This window comes from Equus caballus, chromosome 23 (assembly GCF_041296265.1).
Source record: "Equus caballus isolate H_3958 breed thoroughbred chromosome 23, TB-T2T, whole genome shotgun sequence".
In the NCBI taxonomy this organism is placed as follows: Eukaryota; Metazoa; Chordata; class Mammalia; order Perissodactyla; family Equidae; genus Equus; species Equus caballus.
This window is the reverse complement of record NC_091706.1, coordinates 35669912-35694120: the sequence shown is the minus strand read 5'-3', so window position 1 is coordinate 35694120 and position 24209 is coordinate 35669912. Positions and strand designations below refer to the sequence as shown.

Here is a 24209-nt window from a genome sequence, read left to right as displayed (position 1 = left end):
AAGCATGCACAGAATCTTAGGGGAAAACTATTGAAATCTTTCTTTACCTCGTGATCTCACCTAAAACCTTCATATCATAAATGCAATGTGGAAAAATTTATATAGAGATCAATGATGAATCCAGGACGCTTCAGTTTTTTCATAATGACTCACTCTAACTTGTTTTTGTAAAGTATGCAATGTCAAGCACAGAATCGCTTTTCTTACCTCTAGTCTGTGAGAGATCTCAGGAAGCTTGGTAATTGCAGGCTCTTTGTAAACAAATTCCTGCTCATCTAAATCTCCAAATTTGGATCCATAGAAACCAACGCGGAAGTAAGTTCCAAACATTCTCTTATGACCCTGATGAACAAAACAAGAAAACCTTTCCTTAGTTATGTAATTCATGAGGATCCACTGGGTTGCAAAGGGCAAGAGTCTTTTATTGTTGTGTGATAAGGCATTTTATTCCTATGACTAATTTAAAGAGAAATCACTCTTTTAAACATGTAATGTTTATGGGAATAAGCTTTGGAAATAATAACAAAAGGAATTCCATGAAAGCTTTCTAGGACTTCTTTTAAGTGAATTTAAAAGATTCTCACATTTCCTGGTTGTAAAGTAATTCAAGTAGCCTTCTTTCAAAGTCTGAATTCTGGTCCTCTGTCTATTCCCAGCCCGTTTCTGTTTGGTAGGTGGGAGCTACAGCAATGATGTGCTCAAGGGAAATCACTCCCTAGAGAGGAAGGAGGGCCAAGCACCACAGGGTCACCTGCTGCCAGGTAACAGGACCTATTGGCCAGGATCCCCAGCTACCTTGCTAATGATGCTGTCAAAGGCCTTCTGTAGCTTATCATGCGTGGAAGTCAGCTTCCGGAAGTCTCGATGTGCTTCCAGGATGGGGATGACCAGTTTGTAGACCTCATTAACCGTCTCATACAATCCTCCCTTGGAAAGAGGAGTAGAAAATCAAAGAGAATTTAATCCACTGGAAACTTAAGAAGAGCAGCCAGAGTTCACTATGAGGTGGAGAATGGATTCATTTTTGGCATCACAACATTTTACAGAGCAGGAGTGATGTCTGAGCTTCTTTGGGATGGTTGTGGCATTCAAACTGAACTAGACATATGCTACATGGTCCTGTGTGATGATGATAAGTAGGGAAAAGGGTTTTCATGGAGGACAAAAGGACAGGAGATTGGCAGCAGGGACTAAGAACAAATTCATATTCAATATTTAATGTTATATAATATTTAATGTCATCAGAGGTCTCCCTGTAGCCAGATGTTTAATGTATGCCTGAAAAGAGTTAGTAGGATTCTAATTAGTTCATTTTCTCAAATTTTAGGAAAAATGAACACATACTGGACTTTTTCTAAATCCTGAAATGGAAAACAGGAAAACAAAAAAAAAAAAGAAGAGAGAGAAAATAGTTAAAACAGTAATTAAAATACATATGGGGTGAAGGGTGGAAACTTGGAAATGAAAAGTAGAAAAGAAGGAAAACTATAAGAGTGAAAACAAAATTGGATCAGCTAAATATAGTGAAGTGGTAAGTATTCACTTGGCTTAAAATGGGAGGGAGGAGAGAGATTATCAACATGAAAACAGACAAGGGACTTTCTCCTCTGCCCTGAATCTCATTGCCTTAATCTATATATTTTTTCCTTATTAGGAGTGTTTAGACCCAGCTTAGGTTAACGAGGGGCAGCTCAGTGGTTTCCGCTCCCACATTTCTGTGAGCTGGTCCTGCTCTGTGACCATCCTGGGGATTACTTAGTTGTTAGGAAGGAAGATGCTGTCTATTTATTCCTTCCTTTCCTCCCAGTGTCTCCTCCCCAATATTTTTCTCTATGAGAGGGAAAATGAGGGAATGAGAACATGTCTCATCATTTACTGTGTAACCCTGGGCAAGCCATTTCACCTCTCTGTGGCTTAGTTTCCACCCCTATTAAATGAAAATAATACTGTGAAACTGCTGCCCAGCCAATGAGCATGAAGTCAAAACCAGAATATTGCCCTGATGAAAGGCTTTCTCATCTCTCTCAGAGAGCTGACACAATTTGCATACATCAAAGTGCTCCCGGCCCACCCCCTGCCCTGCACACCCATGCACGTGTTGTCTGAAGCTGGGCTGGCTGAGCTGTTAAGAAGGGCATTCACAGCACTGGAGTTCAGCCGGACGTCAGAGGCCCGGGACCCGCTGTGGTCACTGACCGTGCTGAAGAGCTCCGCGGCCTGCTCCAGGAGGCCCACCAGGCCACTCTCGGTGAAGTACCGGCCGGAGCACACACCATCCTCATCAGGGGACAGGGTGTCATCAGAGACCGCTGACTCCTCCAGCACGTTGGAAGAAATATTCTGAAAGAGATCACAGGATAAGCCCAGAGAACTGGGGAATCAGTCTAACAAAAAGCACCACAAGAACCCAAAAGTAGGGATGCAGAAGCCCACGTTCAAAGATCCACACCAAGCCCGTGATTACACAAGGTCTGCAGTTCCACCCGGAAGAGGCTCTGGCTGCCATTCATTGTGAGAGGGCGCGCTGAGCAACTGGTTTTCAAAACTCACAATGTTTTTTTTAACTATTAGGAAGGAGACTTACTCACCTCAATGTAACAACAGTCAAGTCACTTTAGTGAAATGACCTAAGGGACATCCAACAGGGGTCATGGTTTTTATAAGGCAAAGGCCAATTAGCAGTTCACCAGACTCCTTGTTTCACCAGCTGAGTGATGTTCCTGTGAAGTAGTTGCTACCACTGCCTGGACTTTCAGGTGAACAGCCATATTATGTGACAACAGCAAACGACAATGTCGTCTTTATGGAAATGTTTATGGCAATGCCGCAGTTACTGTTTTATCCCCACAACATTTTGTTTCTTTCTATAGACTTTCACTTTACATAAACCATAGGATTTAAAGTCTCTAGCAGAGAATGCAGTGGCCAGGGCCAGGGCTGGGGGAACCAAATGAGAAACCCAGGGCACCAAATTTAGGGAGGCACTCCCTCTCGGGTCTATAACTGGTGATCTTGAACTTGCTTGACCCTGAGAATGAGTGCTTCCTTAAATTCTGTGGCTTCCATGCTTCACTCGCCTCACCCCAGCTCTGGCCCTGGCAGTGACTCTCATAGTCTTGACAAGTCAAGAGTCATTTTCTTTGACCTATTTCACAGCTGTGGAAGAAATGCATATGGAGCATAAAAGAAATGGGAAACCTTCCTAGTTTATGGATTACAAACAGGTAGCACACATACCACTCCTTCCTACTCCTGCACTCATGGCAGGCATAACTAACCAATTACAGCACTCTTTCCCCTGAAGCTTGGATATAGTTTCAAAATTCTTCTTAGTATAGTACTCTAGTCAGCCACTACCAATCAACCACAGTCAACTTGTGAAGGAAAATCTGTCTGCCTCCTGGCCTGGCTGGATCAAGATCAAGTGAATCAACCTTAGCATCAAGGAAGAGAGAGTTGTCACAGTCCTATATCTTCACATCCAATATTGCAAAGCAGTTTTAGGAATATAGGAGGCTCTCAGAATCTTTTGTGGCCAGTCTTTCTTCCAAACCTGGTCTTTCTATTATGATGTTTCTGAACTGGAGATAATAGACAGTGCAAGAGCTTCAGTTAGAAGAATCCAATAACCCAAGAAATAAATACTATTAGAATTGTATGCAATTTTCTACACGTAGAGGAACACATTGAAATTATGTAGCCTTCTTAGCTGTAGTTAGAGGAAAAAGATCCTGGGCAGACTTTCCTGGCTTCAGAATTAGGGAGGTAAAACTAACAGCAATATCTGAGAATGTAGCCATATCTACATTTGTGGAATAAATATTGTACTCTGGGGCATAGAATTTCAACGATCTCAGTTCCTTGGAATTCAGTGGCCTCAAAGTTATCTTCCTTGCACTGATTTATTTATCTCCAGTTTGTAATTCTTTTCCAAAAATTCAATGTTATTGGAACAGAACAAGGTTGAACACTAAAGCACACAGCATTTAAGAAATCAATACTGGACATCTGTTGTTAATGCTGCCCAGAATTCCTTCATCTTTCTACAAAGTAAGGCCTCCTGGGGAACCATCCATAACTCCAGGTGTGGACCTCAACTCTGGCCCAGCTAATCAGAGCATTGCATTTCTCTGGCCATTATGATTGGTTCAGGGATGATCACATGATCCCATCAGAACCAATAAGATGCACTGAGACTTTCTCTGCAACTGCTAGAAATGAGGCATCTCTCTATTCTCCTAAAGTTGAATCTGCGAATATGTAAACCTAAATATTTCTCAGTGAATGTGGAAGCCTGTGAGGAACGAAGCTAACATAACAGAAGGCAGAGACAGGAAGTGATGACGACACCGAGGTCTGATGACATTGTTTGGACCCCTAGGTCCAGTTTGGCAGGTGCTACTCCAGGCTCACCTCCTTCATGCAAGCTCATAAATTCACTTTTACCTGAGGTCAGTCTGGGTTAGGTATTCTGTCACTTGCAAGTATACATTTCCAAAAAGATTTGGCTCATAAGCATCAACATAATGTGGCTTCTCTTCTGTAGCTGAGGACACCTAACTCACCATGTTCTGTGTGTCATGAAGACCTCACACTTCACAGTTCCTTCTCTTTCCCCTTCCCCTTCCTCATCCTTCTGACCCAGGCTGGGTCGCATTACAAACACTTACAGTATCTTGTGCCTTTTTATTATAGCATTTATCATAAATGAAATTGAATAAGGAAGAGAATAATTAATTATATGACATCACTCTCCCTGGCTAGAATGTAGAGGTCATGAGGACAGAATAAACGCTCAATAAATATCATCTAAAAGAATGAATAAATGGATATAAATATATGAAAAAATAGAGCTATGTGCCCCCAGATGGGAACAATGTGGAGTCTTCCTGTTGGCTCTAGAATAACTATTCTATCTCACCTTGGCATGACTTATTATGAGCAAATCAATTGAATTCTAGGTGAAATTAGAATTTTCAAGTTTACCAAGAATGAAAGTCAATAATGAAATGCCATTAATAGATAAAATAAATATAAATATAGTACTTATAGTAAACATATTACAAATAAAATATAGTAACTTGGAAAAAGTCATAAAAGAATGCTAAGAAATAGTTCAGTTAATGAAACAAAAAAAGAAGATTCAACATTAAGTGATAAACCTAAAGATTTTCTGGGAATTTAAAGAGTAGCACTTACAAAATTGATCCTTGATAATATCAAATGGCCAAAATAAGTTCGATAAAAGAAGCAGATACATCTAAAATGATTTTTATAACTTTCTTCACTTTTATGAGGTTCAAAATCAGATGTGATATTTTTATGCTTTTTGGATAAGAGTTTCATTTTGGCTTTTATAACAAACATTTCTGAATTGAGAATAAAATTTATTTGCTGAGAATGAAGTGATAGAATAAATATTGTTGTTACTGAAGACCATAAGAGAGGATGAGTTAATAATATGAGCAATACCCAGCTTGGCAGGTAAATAGTATTCTAGGAAATCAGAAGCTCCTGGCCCCACCAGTAACAGTTGAGTGGCTTATTCTCTAAGCCTGGGAAAGCTACTTTGAATTGTCTTCTCTTTCTGGTTCACACAGCATCACAAAACTGTGTCAAAAGACAATAATAAGAACAAACCCTTTTATAAGGTCAGTCATGTAAATTCAAACAAGAATAATACAAACACTTGTAAATGACTTTGCAAGTCTGGCTTGAAAAGGGCTCTATATTGGACTGTATTTTCAAGGTTTCAGGGATGGTCATTTCTACAGGTTATGTCTCTTTAAAAAAAGTATTCATAGGGGCTGGTCTGTGGCTGAATGGTTGAGTTCCCAGGCTCTGCTTTGGTGGCCCAGGGTTCACCTGTTTGGATCCTGGGTGCAGACCTAGCACCACTCATCAGGCCATGCTGAGGTGGCATCCCACACAGCACAACCAAAAGGACCTACAACTAGAATATACAGCTGTGTACTGGGGGGCTTTGGGGAGAAGAAGAAAAAACCAAAAAAAGATTGGCAACAGATGTTAGCTCAGGTGCCAATCTTAAAAAAAAAAAGTACCATAAAACTTTCATTTTCTCTAAAGATTGTATTAAACTAGTCAACAAAAACAGTCCAAGTGGCCACTGAGCATCCTGGCCTAAGCCAACTTTCAGGCCTGGCAGACAATTTCCCTTTGCTAACTATGGGTCATATTCAGCTTATCCTAAGAAAGTATTGATTCAGCCGCTTTTTCCCCTTCCCAGGTCAGTGTGGTTCTTGATTCCGGATTAGAGAGTGGGATACTACAGAGCTGGGGAGTGTAATCAAAGGAACAGACCACGAGGGAAATCATTTCTCCCATGTTTGGAAAATACTTTCACGGTTGTCAGTACACCTGTCAACTTCAAGTCTTTGAGAAAGAGTTTAAATGACCTTAGAAAAATTGCCCTCTCAGTTTCTTTACCTGTGAAATGGGAGTAATAATACCTTCCCTATCTGCCTGCTTCACTGGTTGATGGGGAAAGTCAAATGACGTCATGGATGTGAAAGTGTTTGGGAATATCTAAAGTGCCTATCGACTCTACATTTATTATAAACAATAATTAAAAAGAAGACAAACCAAGAAAATAAACTATAAGAAGAGGCAAATATAATGAATACACTAACGCAGATTCTTTCAACGTTGGCACCATTGGAATTTGGGACCAGACAATCCTCTGTAGTGGGAGCTGTCCTATGCATTGTAGAATGTTTAGCAGCATCCCTGGCTTATATCTATCAGATGCCAGCAGCATCCCCTCCCACCTCCAGTTGTAACAACCAAAAATGTCTCCAGAGATTATAAAATGCCCCTTGCAGTGGGGGGCAAAATTGCCCCCAGTCGAGAACCACTGCTCTAAAGGAAAAACTGAACTTGTCCCCAACCTGAAAGCTGACACTGCCCACGGGCAGGTAGCTGTGGTCCTCCAGCATGCTCAGATATTCGGCCACTAAGGCAGCCGCGTGCACCAGGCACATGGCGGCCTCTGTGTAGCACTTCTTCTTGGTGTGTTTCTCTGCCATGTTCTGGAGCCAGGTCAGCCTCAGGTCAGGAGAGGTCTGGTAACTCTTGGCAATTCTGAAGACAGATTGAGAAAATTTCAAGGACAAATGGTTAATAACACTATTTGTGTATGGCCACTTGTTTTTCTAAAAATTTTTTCTCCCTGAGGGTTTTGCCTACGTGTTCAGAAAACGAGAGAAAAGGCAAATATTTATCAGTTCAGCTGTTTTAGTCTTATGTCTAGGGTGTGCTGGATGCCAAGAAATAACATTTAGTTTAAGCTTTAGAGGGAAAAAAAGACCTGACAAAATGATTTCTATTTTAATAGATCTTTAGTAATTTTCTTCCTTTCCTTTCCCTCAAAATAACAGAAGACAAAAGTACTACCCTTCTTATGACATCATATCAGAACAAGAAGTGGAAGACAGAGTTATAAAATAGGTATCTCACTTTCTTTCTTTTTTTTGGTGAGGAAGATTCACCCTAATCTAATATCCCTTGCCAATCTTCCTCTTTTTTTTTTTGCTTGAGGAAGATTCACCCCGAGCTAACACCTGTGCTGTCTTCCTCTGCGTTGTATGTGGGATGCCACCATAGCATGGCTGATGAGTGGAGAAGGTCCATGCCCGGAATCAGAACCTGTGAATCTGGACCACCAAGCAGAGTGCATGGAACTATAACCACTAGGCCACAGGGACGGCCCCAAGCTATCTCACTTTAAATTAGGGAGATCTTTCTGAAAACTTGTACACGAATCAACTTACTCTGAATAATTCATTTCCACCAATTTCTATATACAGTTTTGGATGCTGTCCAAAACAGTGTGCCCACGCTGCCTGTGATAATTACATTAATAAGACCTCCACAGTGGCAAACCCTAGACCTTCAAGTGATACCCTGTTGGTTGCATCAGAAAAGTTTACCTGTACATGAGATCCATAAGCATCTCAGGATCTTCCTGAAATTCCCTCATTTTCACTGTGTCATATAAGATGCTATTCAGATTGCAGAGAAGTTCCTCCACCTGCAAAAAAGCGTATGCCCCCAAACAAGTTGGTTGTAGTCCACGGGAATGAGTTAGGATTGCACTGAAACTTCAAGGGGCCACCGTGGACTGGCTTGGCTGCAAGGAGAGGTGGCAGGTAGAGGGCAGTCTACGTGGTCTTCGCCTTTGCAGAGCCAGGCGCCTCTGAGGCCCGGATGTGAGTTGGCCCTTGGGATCCATGAATTAGCCCTGAATCTTTATAGTGTCTTCCCTCTCCAAAACCTTTTTGTTTAAATTACTGTGAACTAGTGTCAGTTATGTGCAACCTGAAAAGCCCTAAACTGTACTCTTGGAACATCAGGGCTTTTTATATCAAGTAGGAGGCAGCTTAGGACCTCCACTGATGTTCCATATAATATACACGATAATATATTATATAATTATATATCAGAATTTTATATATAAATATAAATTCCGTATATTAATATAATTTATAGAATATATAACCACGTATGTAAATTGTTATACATTTTATCTATAATTATCTAGTATTATACATATACACATATATATGCATATACATACAAGTTTATAATTGATCCCAAACCCATGCATGAGACAAGGCTGCTCTTCAGTCTACCTGGGTGGGGAAAGGAGTGGACTGCATGGCGGTGTCCTCTTCTGCATAGGCCAAAATCGTCCTCAAGGACCTTCTCAGGTGCTCCTCATTAAAGTCTGGTGCTTTGCCCACTAAAGATGCCAGAGACATGGTTACTTGCATCTTCACTCTTGCAAAGTTCTGCGTCAGGAAAAAAAGAAGAAGGAACAAATAAGAGGCACTCAGCTAGTAGACAATTGAAGGCAGTAGCGCCAGAACACCAATAACTCTCCAACATTTCTTTTACCCAGTCTCAATTATTTCTTTTCTCTCAATGAAATATGAGCTAAACTTTGCACAAGATTCATACTGTTGTTTAAATGGTTTAAATGGATATTGCTCTGACATAAATCTGTCAACTCTTTAAATTTTCATTGAGGATTGGGCTGCAGCCATGCTGCACGGCTGGAAGGTTCCTACAAAGCTGAGTCACAGGATGTCTCCTTTGGTGCTAAGATTCCTCTTCTTGGGACTTTACGTAAACTGCAAAGAGGAATAGGATCTCCATGGCCAGGATTTCTGAGATCTTGGACTACAGGCGGGCAGTGAATTTGTTTCTCCTTTCCTTTCAGGCCCCTGAAAAAATATAGCTATCCTAAGTCCTCTGAGGAATGTCCTAAAAACTTTTAAATAGTTGTGCCTGAGACATTCTGAGGACCCTGTCTTTCTTCCATGGGCCAATTAAGCCTTTAATACGACTTGAGCATGCTCATGAACATGACCACAAATGTAAACTCCAAAAGAACACACCAAAGCCTAGAAAAACTAAAGCAGAGGTTGACTGTCCTGCAATAAATGAACTCCAAAAGGCTTCTAAGCCTCGATTAGAACTCAGGTCTAGATGAGACTGATTATTTCAAATTCTTTGCCACCAGCCATTCTAGCACAAGTCAATCAGAATTTAGAAACAGGACAAACCCTTCTGAATTCTTAACTTGCCTGTTGTATTTTTTCCCACAGATGACAACTTTTAATCTACATATATTTATTCATTTTTTTTTATTGAAACGTGGACGGAAACCACTGCGTTCACCAGTCTTGATATTCACTTTTGGATGCAAATTCAAACAAAACCTACTATCCATCTACATGCTCAACTGTTCCCTTCACACAGGACAGGAAGTAAACTGCAATGCTGCAACCTTCTCCTCAACCAATGCTTTGCATTGACTTTCTCTGTTGATTCTGGGTCACCCAACTGGTCTGAGCTCTTACACTGGTGGCTCCAAAGCTGAATCTCATGAGGAGGTAGAGGGTGGCACAGGCTTGGCTCCGGGTGACGTCCATGCTGCTGCTGCAATGGTGCAGCACGCGCTGACACAGGTCCGCACATTGCTCCACTTCCTCCTCAAACAGCAAGTCGCCAAACTAGGAGAGACACAAGGAGTCATCAGGCATCACTTGGCACTTTCATACGCTTTCTGGACGGGATGCCTGTTGAATTATGTAAATGTCTGCTTGGATAAGCAAAAAGCCCAGAAGAGTTAATGCACTGCTTCATAAAGATAATGAGCTACTTGAGTCAGAAGATGGATGGAAGCAACAGAGTAGATTTAATTATGAACCACCAAGATCTGGGCTGCATAATTAACCGCATTGTTAGCCAGGTTGCATTCACCGACAAAGTCACAACTCTGAAGGAATTATTCTGAGTTTACTGGGTTCCCTGGAAATTACTGGTGAGTAAGAAAGAGAAAGTGATCCTGATAGGGGAGAGCGGAAGAATTCCACTTTCTCGGCGTGAAGATCCCATGTAGAAGGCACCAACTGAGATGTTTAACAAAGGGGGAGACAGTAATCTGCATGAGACCATTTTATCTGAGGAAAATCTATATTCTTCAGGCTACGAGAAATTCATTTCTAAACCTTCTGGCATTTTACGACATGACATTTTGTAAGGCTTACTAGAGGGAGTTGTGTAGGACTTTAATCTCACTCAGATGAGGTATGAAAGAAAAACGGTGAAAGGCAAAGTTGCTCAATTGATTTTTGCTCTCATGTCTCCAGTGAGTGGCCATTCCAAATTTCTATAGTTCAGCCCACCTTTCAAGTGTGAGAGCCACTGTTTTTCCTCTCCACGGTGAGTTCGCACAGAAGAGCAATGCGTGTACTTTCCTCCCAGGGATACTTAAGACTTTGACCACGATGTCACTTTTTTTTTTTCCTGAGGAAGATTAGCCCTAAGCTAACATCTGCCAATCCTCCTCTTTTTTCTGAGGAAGACTGGCCCTGAGCTAACATCCGTGCCCATCTTCCTCTACTTTATATGTGGGACACCTACCACAGCATGGCTTGCCACGTAGTGCCATGTCTGTACCCAGGATCCGAACCAGTGAACCCCGGGCCCCCGAAATGGAACGTGCACACTTAACCGCTGTGCCTCCAGGCTGGCCCCGATCACGATGTCACTTAATACAGTTCTCTACAAGTTTTGGTGCATTTGGAGAGAGAAATGTGAACCTAGACGAGGATCTTAACCCTTAATTAAGAGTAAGAAAACAAGCATCCCATGTTTACCTTGGCGATGAGAGCACGGAGTGTCGCAAAGCAATGAGTCAGGTAGGTGGTGCTCTGATCACAGCTCAGAGAATTCACCAGGACCCTTAGAACACCTCCCAGCAGGCTGTCTTTACAGTCCAGAGCCGAGGTTGCCTGGAGGAATGGAAGAACAGCATCATTGATTCCCTATGCTGTGCCAGGGAACTGAGAGGTGAAGACCCAAGTAGACACTTTCGACAATTGGCACAGTGATGCTGATGTCCCATCTCTCTTGGTCTAAGATCTTAAGGGATTGATAAGCCACCACACATATCATCCAACTATGAGAGCTGAGGACCCATTTCCGGATGACTTTAGTCCAAAACTCCCCATTGATTTGAGATTTATGCCTATTCTGTGCTGCTAAACTAACTTATAAGGCACACCTTCCCCCATTCTGGGCAGAATGTTCTTTCTTTGTATAGAAGGCACAGCTTCCCTTGTGGGCTTCAATACACAATTGTGGGCTTCCCAGTCCAAGAGGGGCTGCTTGGTGGCAGTGATGTTTCTAAATAGAAGCTTATTTATCAGAGACAGCAAGATTAACACCACCAGAAATAATGACAAATAAATGTCAGCTTTCTTGGAAAACTGCAAATACATTTTCAGGGTGCTAAGTACATAGCACTCAAAGCAGTGTTGTATAAAGATAAATCAATGTGATGCCACATATTTAACTTATCAAAGATACCACAGACTTTTTTGTCTTTATTTTTGTACAGTAATTACTTTGACTTTAGACAACTTAAAAGTCGGATATCTAAGGTTCCACTGTGTTTCAAAAATATTTCTTCTTCTAGACCTAAAAAGCAATACCAGATCTACTCTAATAAATGATTTCTCATTGGAAACATGAAAGGACTCATTTTTCAGGTTAATTAAAAACCTATTATCACCTAGGGAATTTCTGGAAACATTCACTTAGAAGATGAAATTAGTATGGTGAATTGGATTACTGCAAAGTTCACAGTGGAATTGTGCTTTTCTAAAACAGGGATGGCAAATTCATGGTACAAATGACTTTCCCCTACTAATTTCTGTCCAAAACAGACACACTCTTTTTTACGTAGTCCAGTCACAATCCTAGCTCCCATACAAGACATCAACCGTAATTCTAAAGAGTTGACCCATCAAAAAACCCCAGCTACCATCCCTATTCTAGATCCTGAACTATCAGCCCACCATCCACATCATAAATGTGGTACACACTCAGGCAGATTTAACTACGACGGTCAGCTTGTCAAGCAGCTGACTCTTTCCAAGAGAACAGCACGTCCAAGAAGCCGGAAGAATGTTCGGTATCTCTGGAATTTGTAAGGTAGACACTACTGTAAACAGTAAACTGCCCAACTTCATTTTTTAAAAGAAGTCATTTTGGGATCATGTTTCTTTCTTTTACAAGTTTCTATAAAGAATTCTTTATTAAATTCCAATAAACATATTCACGTTGAATAGATCAGGTGTTTGTTGTCCTCACCTGGATTATGTTTTCCTGCATATCCAGGATGATTAAATTTGCTTCCGTGGCCAGATTGCCACTGATTAAGGCTTCTTGATCTAATTCTGCCTTTGTTCTAAGAAACAAAAAAAAGAGGTCAAAGTAAAGTGCATGCCAAACCTAGCCATACCCCAATGATGGCACTCTACGAAAAAGGCATAAAGGAATCGTCTGAATAGTCAATCTTGAAGTGAATACAAAGCAGCTGGCTACAGGTAACTAAGGAGTGCAGGGGCCTTTTTATGATTAGTATCTGGCTAAAAGATTTTCTAGGTAAAGTCTCCAGGCCATCCTCATCCCCATTATTATGAATAATGATGACAATTATAAAAATAACAAAATGGGTAGAAAAGCAATTATTGGTTACAATTAGGCTAGCCAATCAGATGGCTGTGTAAAGCCTCAGGGCCATTCCTGAATTTCATGCATGAGAACTATCTCTAGATCTGAGCCAAGGGAAGCTTCTGCAACAAGCTGGAGGGAGGGAGACTCGGTGGGACGTGAATTTGGCAAATAGTGATGCTGCTGGATTAGGAAAGGGTGATGTTCCAGAACTGGGTCAGAGAACAGTCAGTCTGTTGACTCCCTGAAGACTGCCTTGGGGTTGCACAGTCAAGTGTGGGCCTTTTTTCCTTTTCCAATGGGAAGCAAGGTTGCGTTCCTGTGGGGCAGGCCTCCTAACATCCTGCTGGACGCTACCGATTATTACCCACTAGGGAATGCGAAATTGTCTGGTGCTACTTCTCTATTAGGTATCATTTTAAGGCATCAGATCATTTCATGCACCAGTTCCTCCATTTTCATAAAATCCAAGGGAAGCTGGAAATGGATATTTTATATCATCTAAATTTAGTTGCCAGGAAAGGGAAATGTGAAGAACTGACTTTCCCAAGATGTCCCAGTGGCCCAAATGCTAGCACAGAGGTTGGGGCATCGTGCTGAGAGCTCAAAGTTTTGGCCCAGGCTCACCACTTAGCTCTTCTTGGGTTCCCTTCACCCAAGAATGTGGGCATGATCGCTGCTCACATACCACTGAGGGCTCAGAATAAATACTTCCCTGTATTTTAAATGTTTTCACGCTTAGGATAGCTTCTCTGGTCCCAAGATGCTCTACGTTTTTTCTCATTCTTCAATTGATATTTGTGTAAAATAAGTGAAATAGAAAAGCTACTTTTTATTAATTTACTGGTAGGCTTAGATTTGGAGCAATGCTAGCTAACAAAAACATAATAGGGGCCACATATGTCTCTTTCTATCTTTAGTAGCCTCACTGAAAAAAACCAAAGAAACAGGTGAAATTAATTTTTATGTATTTTATTTAACTCGAGATATCAAAAAATATGGTCAAGGTATAATCACTATAAAAATTACTGAGATAGTTTACATTCTTATATTTGTACTGAGTCTTCAAAATCCAATCTAAAAACTACTAATGAGATATTTTACATTCTTTTATATGTCCTAAGTCTTCAAAACCTGTTTGTATTTTCCCCTATTATTACTACTGTGGCTACTGTACTGCATCAGTGCAGCTCTAGAGTGTCCTAATTTGGTTTATTTCCTTGTTTTTTTATTGTGGTAAAATATACAGAAGATAGAATTTACTGTCTTAGCCATTTTTAAGTGTACAGGTCAGTGGTGTTAAGTACATCCTATTGTTGTGCAACCCTTACCACCACTAATCTGGTTTTTAGAAAGCCTACTAACTACTCCTTTAAAATAGTGGTTCTCAAATCTGACTGCATAACAGAATCACCTGGGGAGTTTGACCAAATACCAGTTTCTGGGTCCCGCCACTGGAGACCCTTTATTAATAGGTCTGGGGTACATCTGGGCCCTGGACGCTTTAAAAAGCTCCGCCCGGTGTTTCTAATGTGCAGCCCAGGTTGAAATTGCTGCTCTAAAAGAAACAGAACCAAAATAATTGAAAAGTGATTTGAAAGAAAAAAGTGACAGATACTTCTATTATAATTACAAAAAGTTTTCCAAGTAGCTAAATCGAGCAGTCACAATTTTACCATGGTTTCTCTTAAAAAAAAACAAAGCAAACAACATTGCCCTTGAGACTCTCCATTGGTGACTCTTGGCTCTGACAGTGAGCAGCCCCTGTGTAGCTCAGGGCTGAGAGCTGACCTAGAGAGAATCGGGTCAGCCTGCACGGAAAGGCTCCATGTTGTGTTGTTTCTGCAAACCAAAGGGAACGGTTTCCCAAAACATTGAGGTACACGCCCAGGCAGAGCACGCTTTGTGCAGCTCTTTCAGTCGCACAGAGTGGACGGCCTTCTCATCTGAGCAGTTTGGTAGCACCCCACTACATTCGCATTTCTTTAACGTTTTTTTGAAGGTGGGGGCGATTCATTGCCTGAACTAGAACTTACAGACTCCCAGAACCAAAGATCTTATAAATCAGTTCAGGGAACTTAGAGCAAGAATAAAATACCCAAAGCAAATACACATTATCCATAAGACCAGCAACTGGGCTTTCGAAGTAATACCTATAAAAAAAATGTTTATCTCCTTCATGTTTTAAAATAAATTTGACTCCCAAAAGTCCCATAAGTGGACCAGAAAGATTCATTCTTATGTTAACAACAAAGACAGTAATTTATATTTACTTACAAAACAACAGTGCTAGTCAAATCTGCCCCACGCCCACCCCTTATGATGAGTGCCTTATACGCCATGGGGTCACCCTACTTACATCTGGCCGTGTGTGTGGGGGTTTGTCTTTAGCCATATAATGTTTTGTTCAGTGAACCCTAAGATTCAGTGGGCTACCTGCTGCCAAGAGGAATAGCAGACATGTGCTATCTTTTCAAACAATTTAGTTTTAGCCCTCATATATCCAAATTGTTGCATATATAGCAATACGTATATAGCATATGTTGCAATCCAAGCAGGATTTTTCTTTACTTCTCTAGAATTTTTTTATGATAATAATATACATTATAATACATATCTATTATAGTAAATACAGCAAAGCATAAAGAAGAAAACATCAATTACTTGTATTCTCCAAAGAAAACCATGGTTAATTTTTTGTTAAATTTCCTTCTGGTCTTTTAAAAATGTATTTACTATATGTAGTTAGAGATTTAATATTATACTCTAAAACCAAGTGTCTATCCTGCCTTTGTTCACTTAATATTATATCATAAGCATTTCCCATGTCATTGAAATGATTTCAAAACATTTTAATGCCAACCTAATATTTCATAACATATTTGCCTAATCTTAAGCATTTAGAATGTTCCAATTTTTAAAAAATAATTTTATGTAATGTTGACATAAATATCCCTGAATACAGATCTTTGTATACATTCCTGGAGTGGAAATATGGATTGAAATGATGAGGTGGTACCCTGTCCTGCCCCCCATCAGCAGCTTTGGTTAAGCTCTCTGAGATTGCTAAATATTAGTTTTCTTTAAATGCTTATCAATGTGATAAATGTTTCAGAGCTGAAAATCATAACTCCCTATACCTTAATTATCCTGGGTCCCTGGATGACCCGAATTTACACAGATAATGATGTTTCATTTTCTTACCCTTGGAAGGATGTAGTTATTTCAGTAATACAAGTAGCCTGGGAAAAATAGTTTTGGACTTTAGGTAAAAGTAGCACAAAGTTGCTGAGTTACTCACTTATCTAGCTTCTCATTAGCTTGCCGCCAATGTGTCTGCTCTTTCCTCCATCTCAAATTTTCATTTAGGCCTGGAAATCGGTCATTCCCTAGGAGTTAAGAAATGCACGAGAGGAATTTGATTAGCGTGAAACCTTTCAAGATAACCAGAAGTTCCCTAACAGGCTAACTGAGGAGACTCAGCACCGCTTCTCCGGCTAATTAGAGTCCATGCTGGATGCTGGTAGGAGACATGCCCGTGACCACGTCCCAGCTGGCCCGCTCCGTGATTGACAGGCTAGAGCTTTAGAAGAAGCCCTGCCTTTCTGGAGTGTTGGTGACCGCATTTCTCATGAACATAGGGTTCTGGTGAAATCGGGGGTTCTCATTGAATTATTGCAAAGGAGAGTATGGGTGTTGAATGAGGGTGCCCAACAACCACTGAAAAATCTGAGCTCCCTCCAAGTTCCCGGCCGTTGAGTCCCATTGCATAGAAGGAGCTATCACTCTGTTTGACTTGGAGCACAGTGAATAAGACTGAGGGGAGCTGAGTGCTTCACTCTATTCTACAGTGATGAGCGCAGCCTTTTTGAAATCATTCCTGGTGTGGTGGGGTCCCTGGAGAACTGGAATGCTCTGAGACGATTGGGGGGATTGGTTCCATTCTAACAGTGCCCTGAATGATTTGGGGATATGATCTTCGAACCAGAACTATCCAGTTTCTTGACTGCTCCAGATAGACTAGTCACATGTCCCACAGTGAGGCTTCAGCCTTGAGGGAGACACCATTCTGTCTCATCCTATGACTCACATTATTGAAGGTGACCTTTTACCAACAAGTTTTACATAGAAGACACCATTTGGGGACACTTCCAGGGTTCCTGCGATCTCAGGAAAGCAGCTTTTCCTTAGAGGCACAGGGCTATGATGACATACATCATGCACAGCATTCTAGAACCTGTCTGTCTCTATTACCGTCATGTCTTCAGAAAGTGACGGTGTCAAAGCATGTCGGAGGACATTCCTTCCCATGAAGGGTACAAAACTCCCCAGCAGAAAGCAGGGAAGGGCCGATCTCACACACCTGGAGTCCGGCAGCGCCGCATCATCTCTCCTCTGGCCCCTTCCCCGCGGAGCAAAGCCTCTTCCAGCCTGGCCTTGACATCCCTCGACTTCTGCAGGACCTGGGTACTCACTTTGTCAGAACTCTGCTTTCCCTGGACAGGAGAGAGGCAGAAGGACATTTAGTTTGGTGAGATCTCTGCCCATGGAGAGAATCCTCAAAACAGAATGCCCCACAATGACAGCAGCCAGTTTGGACATGTGCTACATGGAGACGCTGTTCTAGGGGTTCCTGTGGCTGAAAGCCTGTTAACAGGAATAGGGTTCTCTCTGTGGAAGGCAGAGATGCTTTCCCTGTGGAATTATCATATCTATAATGCAAATAGGTTATGGATTTTAATACAGAAATAAGAAAAATTAATGATCCTTCCATTGCCCAAATCCAGGGGAACAGTGACAAGGCAGGACTGAACTTGGGAGATAAGAGCTGGGGTAAAGCTGAGCAGCCCCACACATACCTTGTACTCAAAACACGAGACACAGATGAAAAGGAGATCTAAAATCCTATTCAGTTGCATCGATGGCAGGTCGGCAATCCACTTCCTAATGAGGCTCTGATCAGCATTTTTCATGATCCAGAGGAAGCAAATCATGAGGTTGCGGGTGGTGTCGGCGTTCAGCATGTTGTACTGCTTGTAGGGCTGGAAAGAGGCGGGTTGGGAGATGGACGCGGGGGAAGAAGCTGAGCAGCAGAAACACCGAAAGCTTAAGGGGTGCTAATCTCTTAGAACACAGTAACTGTACTGCTTCCTTAGCTGGGGAACTACGTCCAGGATCTCTCCCTTTCCTGAGCAGGGGAGGCCGTGTTCTTTGAGCTGGGCTGCTCAGCAAAGGGGCTCGCCTGGAGCAGTATTTGAACCAGGCTTTCCGCCAGGTAACTGTAGGCGCCCTCTGTCTCAGGAGTAGTGTGGTCTGGTGGTCCACTCTGGACCTTGACCCTGCCCCCCGCCCCCCCCCCAATCTCCAATGATACAGAGGCCCTTCCAGGCTGCTAATTAAGATCTCCAAGTATTTCTCCTTCGAGCTGGACACTGAAGGGTTGGACTTATAGCCCAAGACTAGCCTGGCTGGGTTCCAGAAATACCCTAACTGTTCAAGATTTAGCTTCTTGGTCACAGAGTCCGAAGTCTAATATAAGGGTCATGAGCTGCTCAACAAATTAATCAAATCCATAGTTTTGCGGAGTCCTCTGTAACGGGCCTTTAACGACAATTTATCTTTTCCTAGGGTGGAGGGCGTGGGGCTCGGGTTACTTGCTTTAATTCTTTGGCCATGAGTGTTCATTTTAGAGGGCTGAGCACACTTTGTGTTACTCATCAAATTAACCCAAAGAACAATATGTGGCTGCACCCTTGATTCACGTGGCGCAGCTAATATCCAATGGAATGCAGCGGGGAAACCGCAGCGAGGTAGTCGTGAGTGTGGGAGGGGACTGCTACTTTTGGATGGGAATGAGAGGGCTTATGAAGTTACTCTAACTTTGGTTTTTCTGAGTAGGGTGACGAGGAGAAATGAAATCTTTAGGTGTACTATAACTTCACAGAGAATCCCCTTCAATGGGTTAACTTTGGGAATCTGAGTGTCTCCAGTAGAGGCAAATAACCATGGAAAAGACACCCCCTGCCTCAAGCCCCTAACTTTGGTAAGAAGGATACTAGAAAGGGGGAGGAGGTCATAAAACACAATATTGATCAAACTATAGGATGAGTGATGTCAAATCTCAAGTGTCTTTTCTCTTTCTTACCTCCTTGCTCTCCAACTTGCATGGGGGTGTGCTGGGGAATGGGGGTTACTAAGTGCCGGAGGGAAGAGGAGAAAGTCTTCCAGTAAAGATGAGTTAGGTCTAGATGCTGCCTTCCCAGGAGAGAACTGAGTTCTCTGCAGATCTATACCCTACACTGAAACGCCAAGTTAAATTAAGCTGGAGGATGTAGTGCGGTCTTGACAAAGGGACAGCCAGAGCTCATTGAGGAACAGAGACAGATCCACCTCAGATGAATCAGAGGTTGTACTCCTGGAGGACGCCCCCTTAAGCCCACAGAGTCTGTGCAGAAGGACAGAGACAAACAACTCTGCTTAGGCCCCCTGGGGACCTAGAAAGGCTGAAGTCTTTTGCTTAAGAAGGGCTCTACCAAGCGACTGGCCCCCTTCAATCTTTTTCTGGAGGCAGACACAGTAGGAATGATGAACACAGAGAACAAACATAGCTCAAGCCTTCCACCTGAGGGAGCCTTGGTTTGACCTCCTTTGCAGTGGTCTCAGATTTTCCCCTCTTTCCTGGTTTTCTGAGCCTTGAACTTGGCACTACTGAGATTGCCTGAACTCAATTTGCGGTTGCCAGACTCTGTTTGACTGTGTGCCGCCTCATGTGCCATTTCCCTCCACAGTTGCCAGCCCCACAACGATTTCTTCCAGCGTCGAGCAAGGAGGCAGAAATCTCACTGCCTGCTCTATGATGCTGGGTTCTGGGCGAATGTAAGAATGAGCCCATCAGAAGATGATGGGAAAAGACACAAAACAAAAAATAAACCACAGAAATGTGCACCAACATACCAAGGAAGATAGCATTGTTCCACTCGTCTTCAAATTAAAATTATTCCCAGCTATGGCCAGTGCCACATTCTGGTTAATGGCACTGGTCCCTTCTTGTTCTTCATCTGAGCCATTGGAGCGATTTTTTCCACTACGGGCATCTGCAGCTGCAATAAAAACATCATTGGTCTTACTATATGATCCAGCAGTCTTGCTCCTTGGTATTTACCCACAGGAGCTGAATACTTAGGTCTACAGAAAAATCTGCACACAGATGTCTATAGCAGCTTTATTCATAACTGCCAAAACTTGGAAGCAACCAAGACGTCCTTCAGTAGATGAATGGATAAATAAACTGTGGTACATCTAGACAATGGAATATTATTCAGTTCTAAAAAGAAATGGGCTATCAAGCCATGAAAAAACATGAAGGAAACTTGAATGCATATTACTAAGTGAAAGAAGCCAATCTAAAAAGGCTCCGTACTGTAGGATTCCAACTATATGATATTCTGGAAAAGGGAAAACTACAGAGACAGTAAAAAATTCAGTAGTTGCTAGGGGTTAGTGGGGAGAAAGGGATCAAGAGGCAGAGAACTGAGGAATTTTAGGGCAGAGAAACTACTCTGTATGATACTACACTGATGGATACATATTATACATTTGCCCAAACCCTTAGAATATACAACACCAAGAGTGAACCCTAAAGTAAACTATGGACTTTGGGTGACTACATTGTGTCAGTGTAGGTTCAGCAACTATAACAAATGTACTTCTCTGGTGGGGGAAGCTGATAATAGGGGAGGCTATGCACGTGTAGGGACAGGAAGTATATGGGAAATCTCTGTATTTTCCCCTCAATTTTACTTTGAATTTAAAACTGCTCTAGAAAAATTCTTAAAAAAAACCTTTGGTGATGTCAAGCCAAAGGTAGTGTTTCTCTATGTCCCCTACCCAATACCCAATGTATGACTGGTATTTATTAGTCACTAAGTCAGCACAGTAATTTTAAACCTGACAAATGTTTAGCATTATCTGCTACCATCCATAGGAAAATGCAGGCCGGCCAATAAAAAAGCCAAAATGTCCAGCACAAGATTAGGCAAAAACTAATTTTTCAAATTATAAAAATAAAAATTTTCAAAGCTTTCATAACACTTTCCTGTTACTTGCAATATTTAAAAAATTTATTCATATATTTTAAATAATGACCAAATAGAAATGAACCTATAATTACAGATTTAAACAGGTACTTTATTGAATAATAAGCTATTATCACAAATTCAGCAATAATTTATTAAATTTCAAATGTTTGGGATGAATGTTAGTTTATTGTATCTATGTAATATAGACATATCTATATTTATACATAGATCTAGATGTATGCAAACAAAAAAGCACCCACCATTTAAAAGGTTGGTTTTTAAGAATACCACCAATTACACACACAGAAAGAGTATTTGTTTAAGCAGTTCTTAGAAAAGTGTGTTAAAACATTTGCAACTGGTTAATTAAAAACTCATATTTTGTTAGACCTGTCAACATTTTAAGTATTTGGACCTTCAATTTCTCAGAAAAATTAGAATGCGAACAGTATTTTTATCTACCAAAGTTCTGAAAAGAGAACTCAATTTTTTTTGAGAACTCAATTTTTTAAAATAATAATTTACCATTGCTTTTTAAGGAAACCGGATTTTGAAACAAATGGTAAAATGAATAGCACATAGAAATTATACAATGATATCATTATCAGGATTAATTTGAGGATGCATTCTTACTTCCCCTAAATACGCGTAGGGTCATGGTTATAGGAAAAGGGGGGACGGATATAAACATTTGCTGCATTAAATGCTTTTTAGGTGATCTCTCATTTCATCTTTATCACACCCTTAAAATGTAGACATTGTTAACACATTTTTACAGTTGAGGAAAGGGAAGAGATGTCACTGGAAGGCTGGGGAATTTTTCAAGGGTATATAGTATACCCAAGGGTATAGTAATAAATTGGCTGGAATTTAAATTCAGCTGTATCTTTTTTTAAAGACCATATTCTTATTAGTTTATCAATCTAAAGATTCCATATGTAATAGATGCACTGTAATAATATTACCTATAATAATAGAATACTTTAACTGTCTTCCCACTTGTCAGCTACATCATGGCCATAAAGTTCATTGCATACGGAAAGAAACCACTGAGATTTAAAAGGCTCAAAGACCAAGTGCTGAAAGGTTCTGATCCAAAGTGGTTGATTTGGAAAATTTCTAATCAACAAGGAAGCTTTGGAGAATGTGTGCTAAGGTGGTATCCTGCTTGGGGAACAAACAAGTCATAGGTTTTCGAATGAAACTTTCTAGAAACTTCCAGGTGAAGATTCTAAATATGGCCTGCAAGTCACCTGCCATGCTCTGAAATGCATCCTTAAATTTTGAAGACAACTCTGTTCTCAATTTGCCCTCCAGTCGGGCACTACCGGAGGAAGCTCTGTGCATCTCACTGTACAGCCCACTCACCCCTGTGTCCAAGCTTCCTTCTTTAATTTCCTTGCCTATGTTTTGGGGCTCATTTTTATGAGCTAAAAATTGTCACCACAATGGTAACGTAGTCACATGTGCAACTCTGCATTTGGAGTAAGCAGGAAAACCTGGATAGTTCCAAGATTCCAAGGATAGCTGCCTGCAAGGATGCTGGGCTCAGGCAAGCAGCCCTCAGCGTCCGGCATCAGTCAAGAGAGTGGCATGGTAATTTCTAAGAACTCCCCTTGAGTTGAGGGAAAAGCAAGAACTACTCTGAAGCGATCGGAATCTTTCATGTGTGTGTTTTGGGGCGAGGTAGGCGGATGGGGTTGTTTTTCTCAGGTTCGGGTAGTTTCATTTGTCTACATCCCCTAATCCACACCATAATATGCAAATAAACTCAGGAGGTGCGCCATCCCCTTTCAGACAAGGTATCCCTTCCTCTTGCTGCTAAGTGGGAGATGCTGACTTCCAACCTTAGAACCAGCCTTAGTGCCAAAGGCAAAATTCATCTGCCATGGCAGAATTTCCTAATCCTGAAAGACACCATGATATTTTTTGGCATGGAACGATTGTATAGGTTCATCTGAGTCTGCCTCTTTGCTTAACCATTCATAAAAGAAAAGAGAAGGAACACTTTTATTTCAAGGCGTTAGAGCAGCAATCTCTAAAGAGAGAAATTCTATTATTATTTCATCTTTCGTGGTGTACGGTTTACAAAGTTCATTGTATACCAGCAGACCAGTGAATGAATGAATAAACAAATAAATAATTTCTAAATAAAAAACATACACAGGGCCATGTGCTTCTTTAAGAAAATACCGATTGGGGCCTGTGTTAAACAGGTCTGGAGAGCACTGGCATGGAGAATTACTCACACAGGCGTGGCAGCCCAGAGCTAAGGACAAACCTTATTCCAGTGGGGCATTTGGCAGGGGCCCCCATCAATCCAAAGAAGGAAACAGAAGGCATCATTACCTGTAAAGTCATAGAGCTGCGGCAAAGCATCCAAAATGATGCCAACCAATGGCAGGTAAAGGGCAGCAATTTTGACCTTCACCTCTGGTTTGACACAACGCGGGTCCAGGTCGTGAGAACTTAGCAGGCTGTGGATGGCACTGACAGCTTTCCTTTGCACTTTGCTGATCCTGTTGGCACAACACAGAAAGCTAGAGGTTATGGTGAAGGGAGATTGACCAGAATGCTCCTAAACAATGGGTGACAATAGGAAAACCAAGCAAAACAGGGTAGAAGTGCGTAGAATCCAGAGACATTGCCTGTGTCCTAGTCGTGGGGCTGCTGTTAGCATGTTTTAAAGTTCATCACCTTGTAGCATGGGTACTTCATTCCTTTTTATTGTTGAACAATTTTGCACTGTACGAATATATCACATTTTATTTATCCAGTCATCAATTAGTGGACATTTGGATTGTTTCCAATTTTTGCCTATTAAAAATTATGACTGCTGCTATAAATATTCATGTACACATATTTATGTGCATATAAGGTTTATTTCTCTTGCATAGATACTTCAGAGTAGAATTCCTGGATCATATGGTAACTCTATGTTTAACCTTTCGAGGAACCACCAAACTGTTTTCAGCAGTGGCAACACCATTTTACATTCCCACCAGCAGTGGATGAAGGTTCCATTTTCTCTTTGTCGACACTTGTTATTATCAGTCTTTTTTATTATAGCAATCCTAGTGGGTA

The 24209-nt window shown here is 41.3% G+C and overlaps 1 protein-coding gene across 3 annotated transcripts in view; it reads right to left on the bottom strand.

Moving 5' to 3' along the window:
- The window catches only part of DOCK8 (dedicator of cytokinesis 8), a 207170-nt gene that overhangs the window by 23050 nt on the left and 159911 nt on the right, over nucleotides 1–24209 (bottom strand). For all 3 annotated transcript variants that reach the window (NM_001309171.2, XM_070248073.1, XM_001490222.7), the window contains 14 exons: nucleotides 23475–23644; nucleotides 20002–20147; nucleotides 17907–18089; nucleotides 17411–17543; nucleotides 16349–16436; nucleotides 12685–12781; nucleotides 11187–11321; nucleotides 9885–10037; nucleotides 8652–8810; nucleotides 7950–8050; nucleotides 6909–7101; nucleotides 2197–2340; nucleotides 796–927; nucleotides 208–342 (listed from right to left, as the gene is read on the bottom strand). In NM_001309171.2, the coding sequence (NP_001296100.1) occupies nucleotides 208–342; nucleotides 796–927; nucleotides 2197–2340; nucleotides 6909–7101; nucleotides 7950–8050; nucleotides 8652–8810; nucleotides 9885–10037; nucleotides 11187–11321; nucleotides 12685–12781; nucleotides 16349–16436; nucleotides 17411–17543; nucleotides 17907–18089; nucleotides 20002–20147; nucleotides 23475–23644 (1969 nt within the window). The remainder of the gene's footprint in view (nucleotides 1–207; nucleotides 343–795; nucleotides 928–2196; nucleotides 2341–6908; nucleotides 7102–7949; nucleotides 8051–8651; nucleotides 8811–9884; nucleotides 10038–11186; nucleotides 11322–12684; nucleotides 12782–16348; nucleotides 16437–17410; nucleotides 17544–17906; nucleotides 18090–20001; nucleotides 20148–23474; nucleotides 23645–24209) is intronic.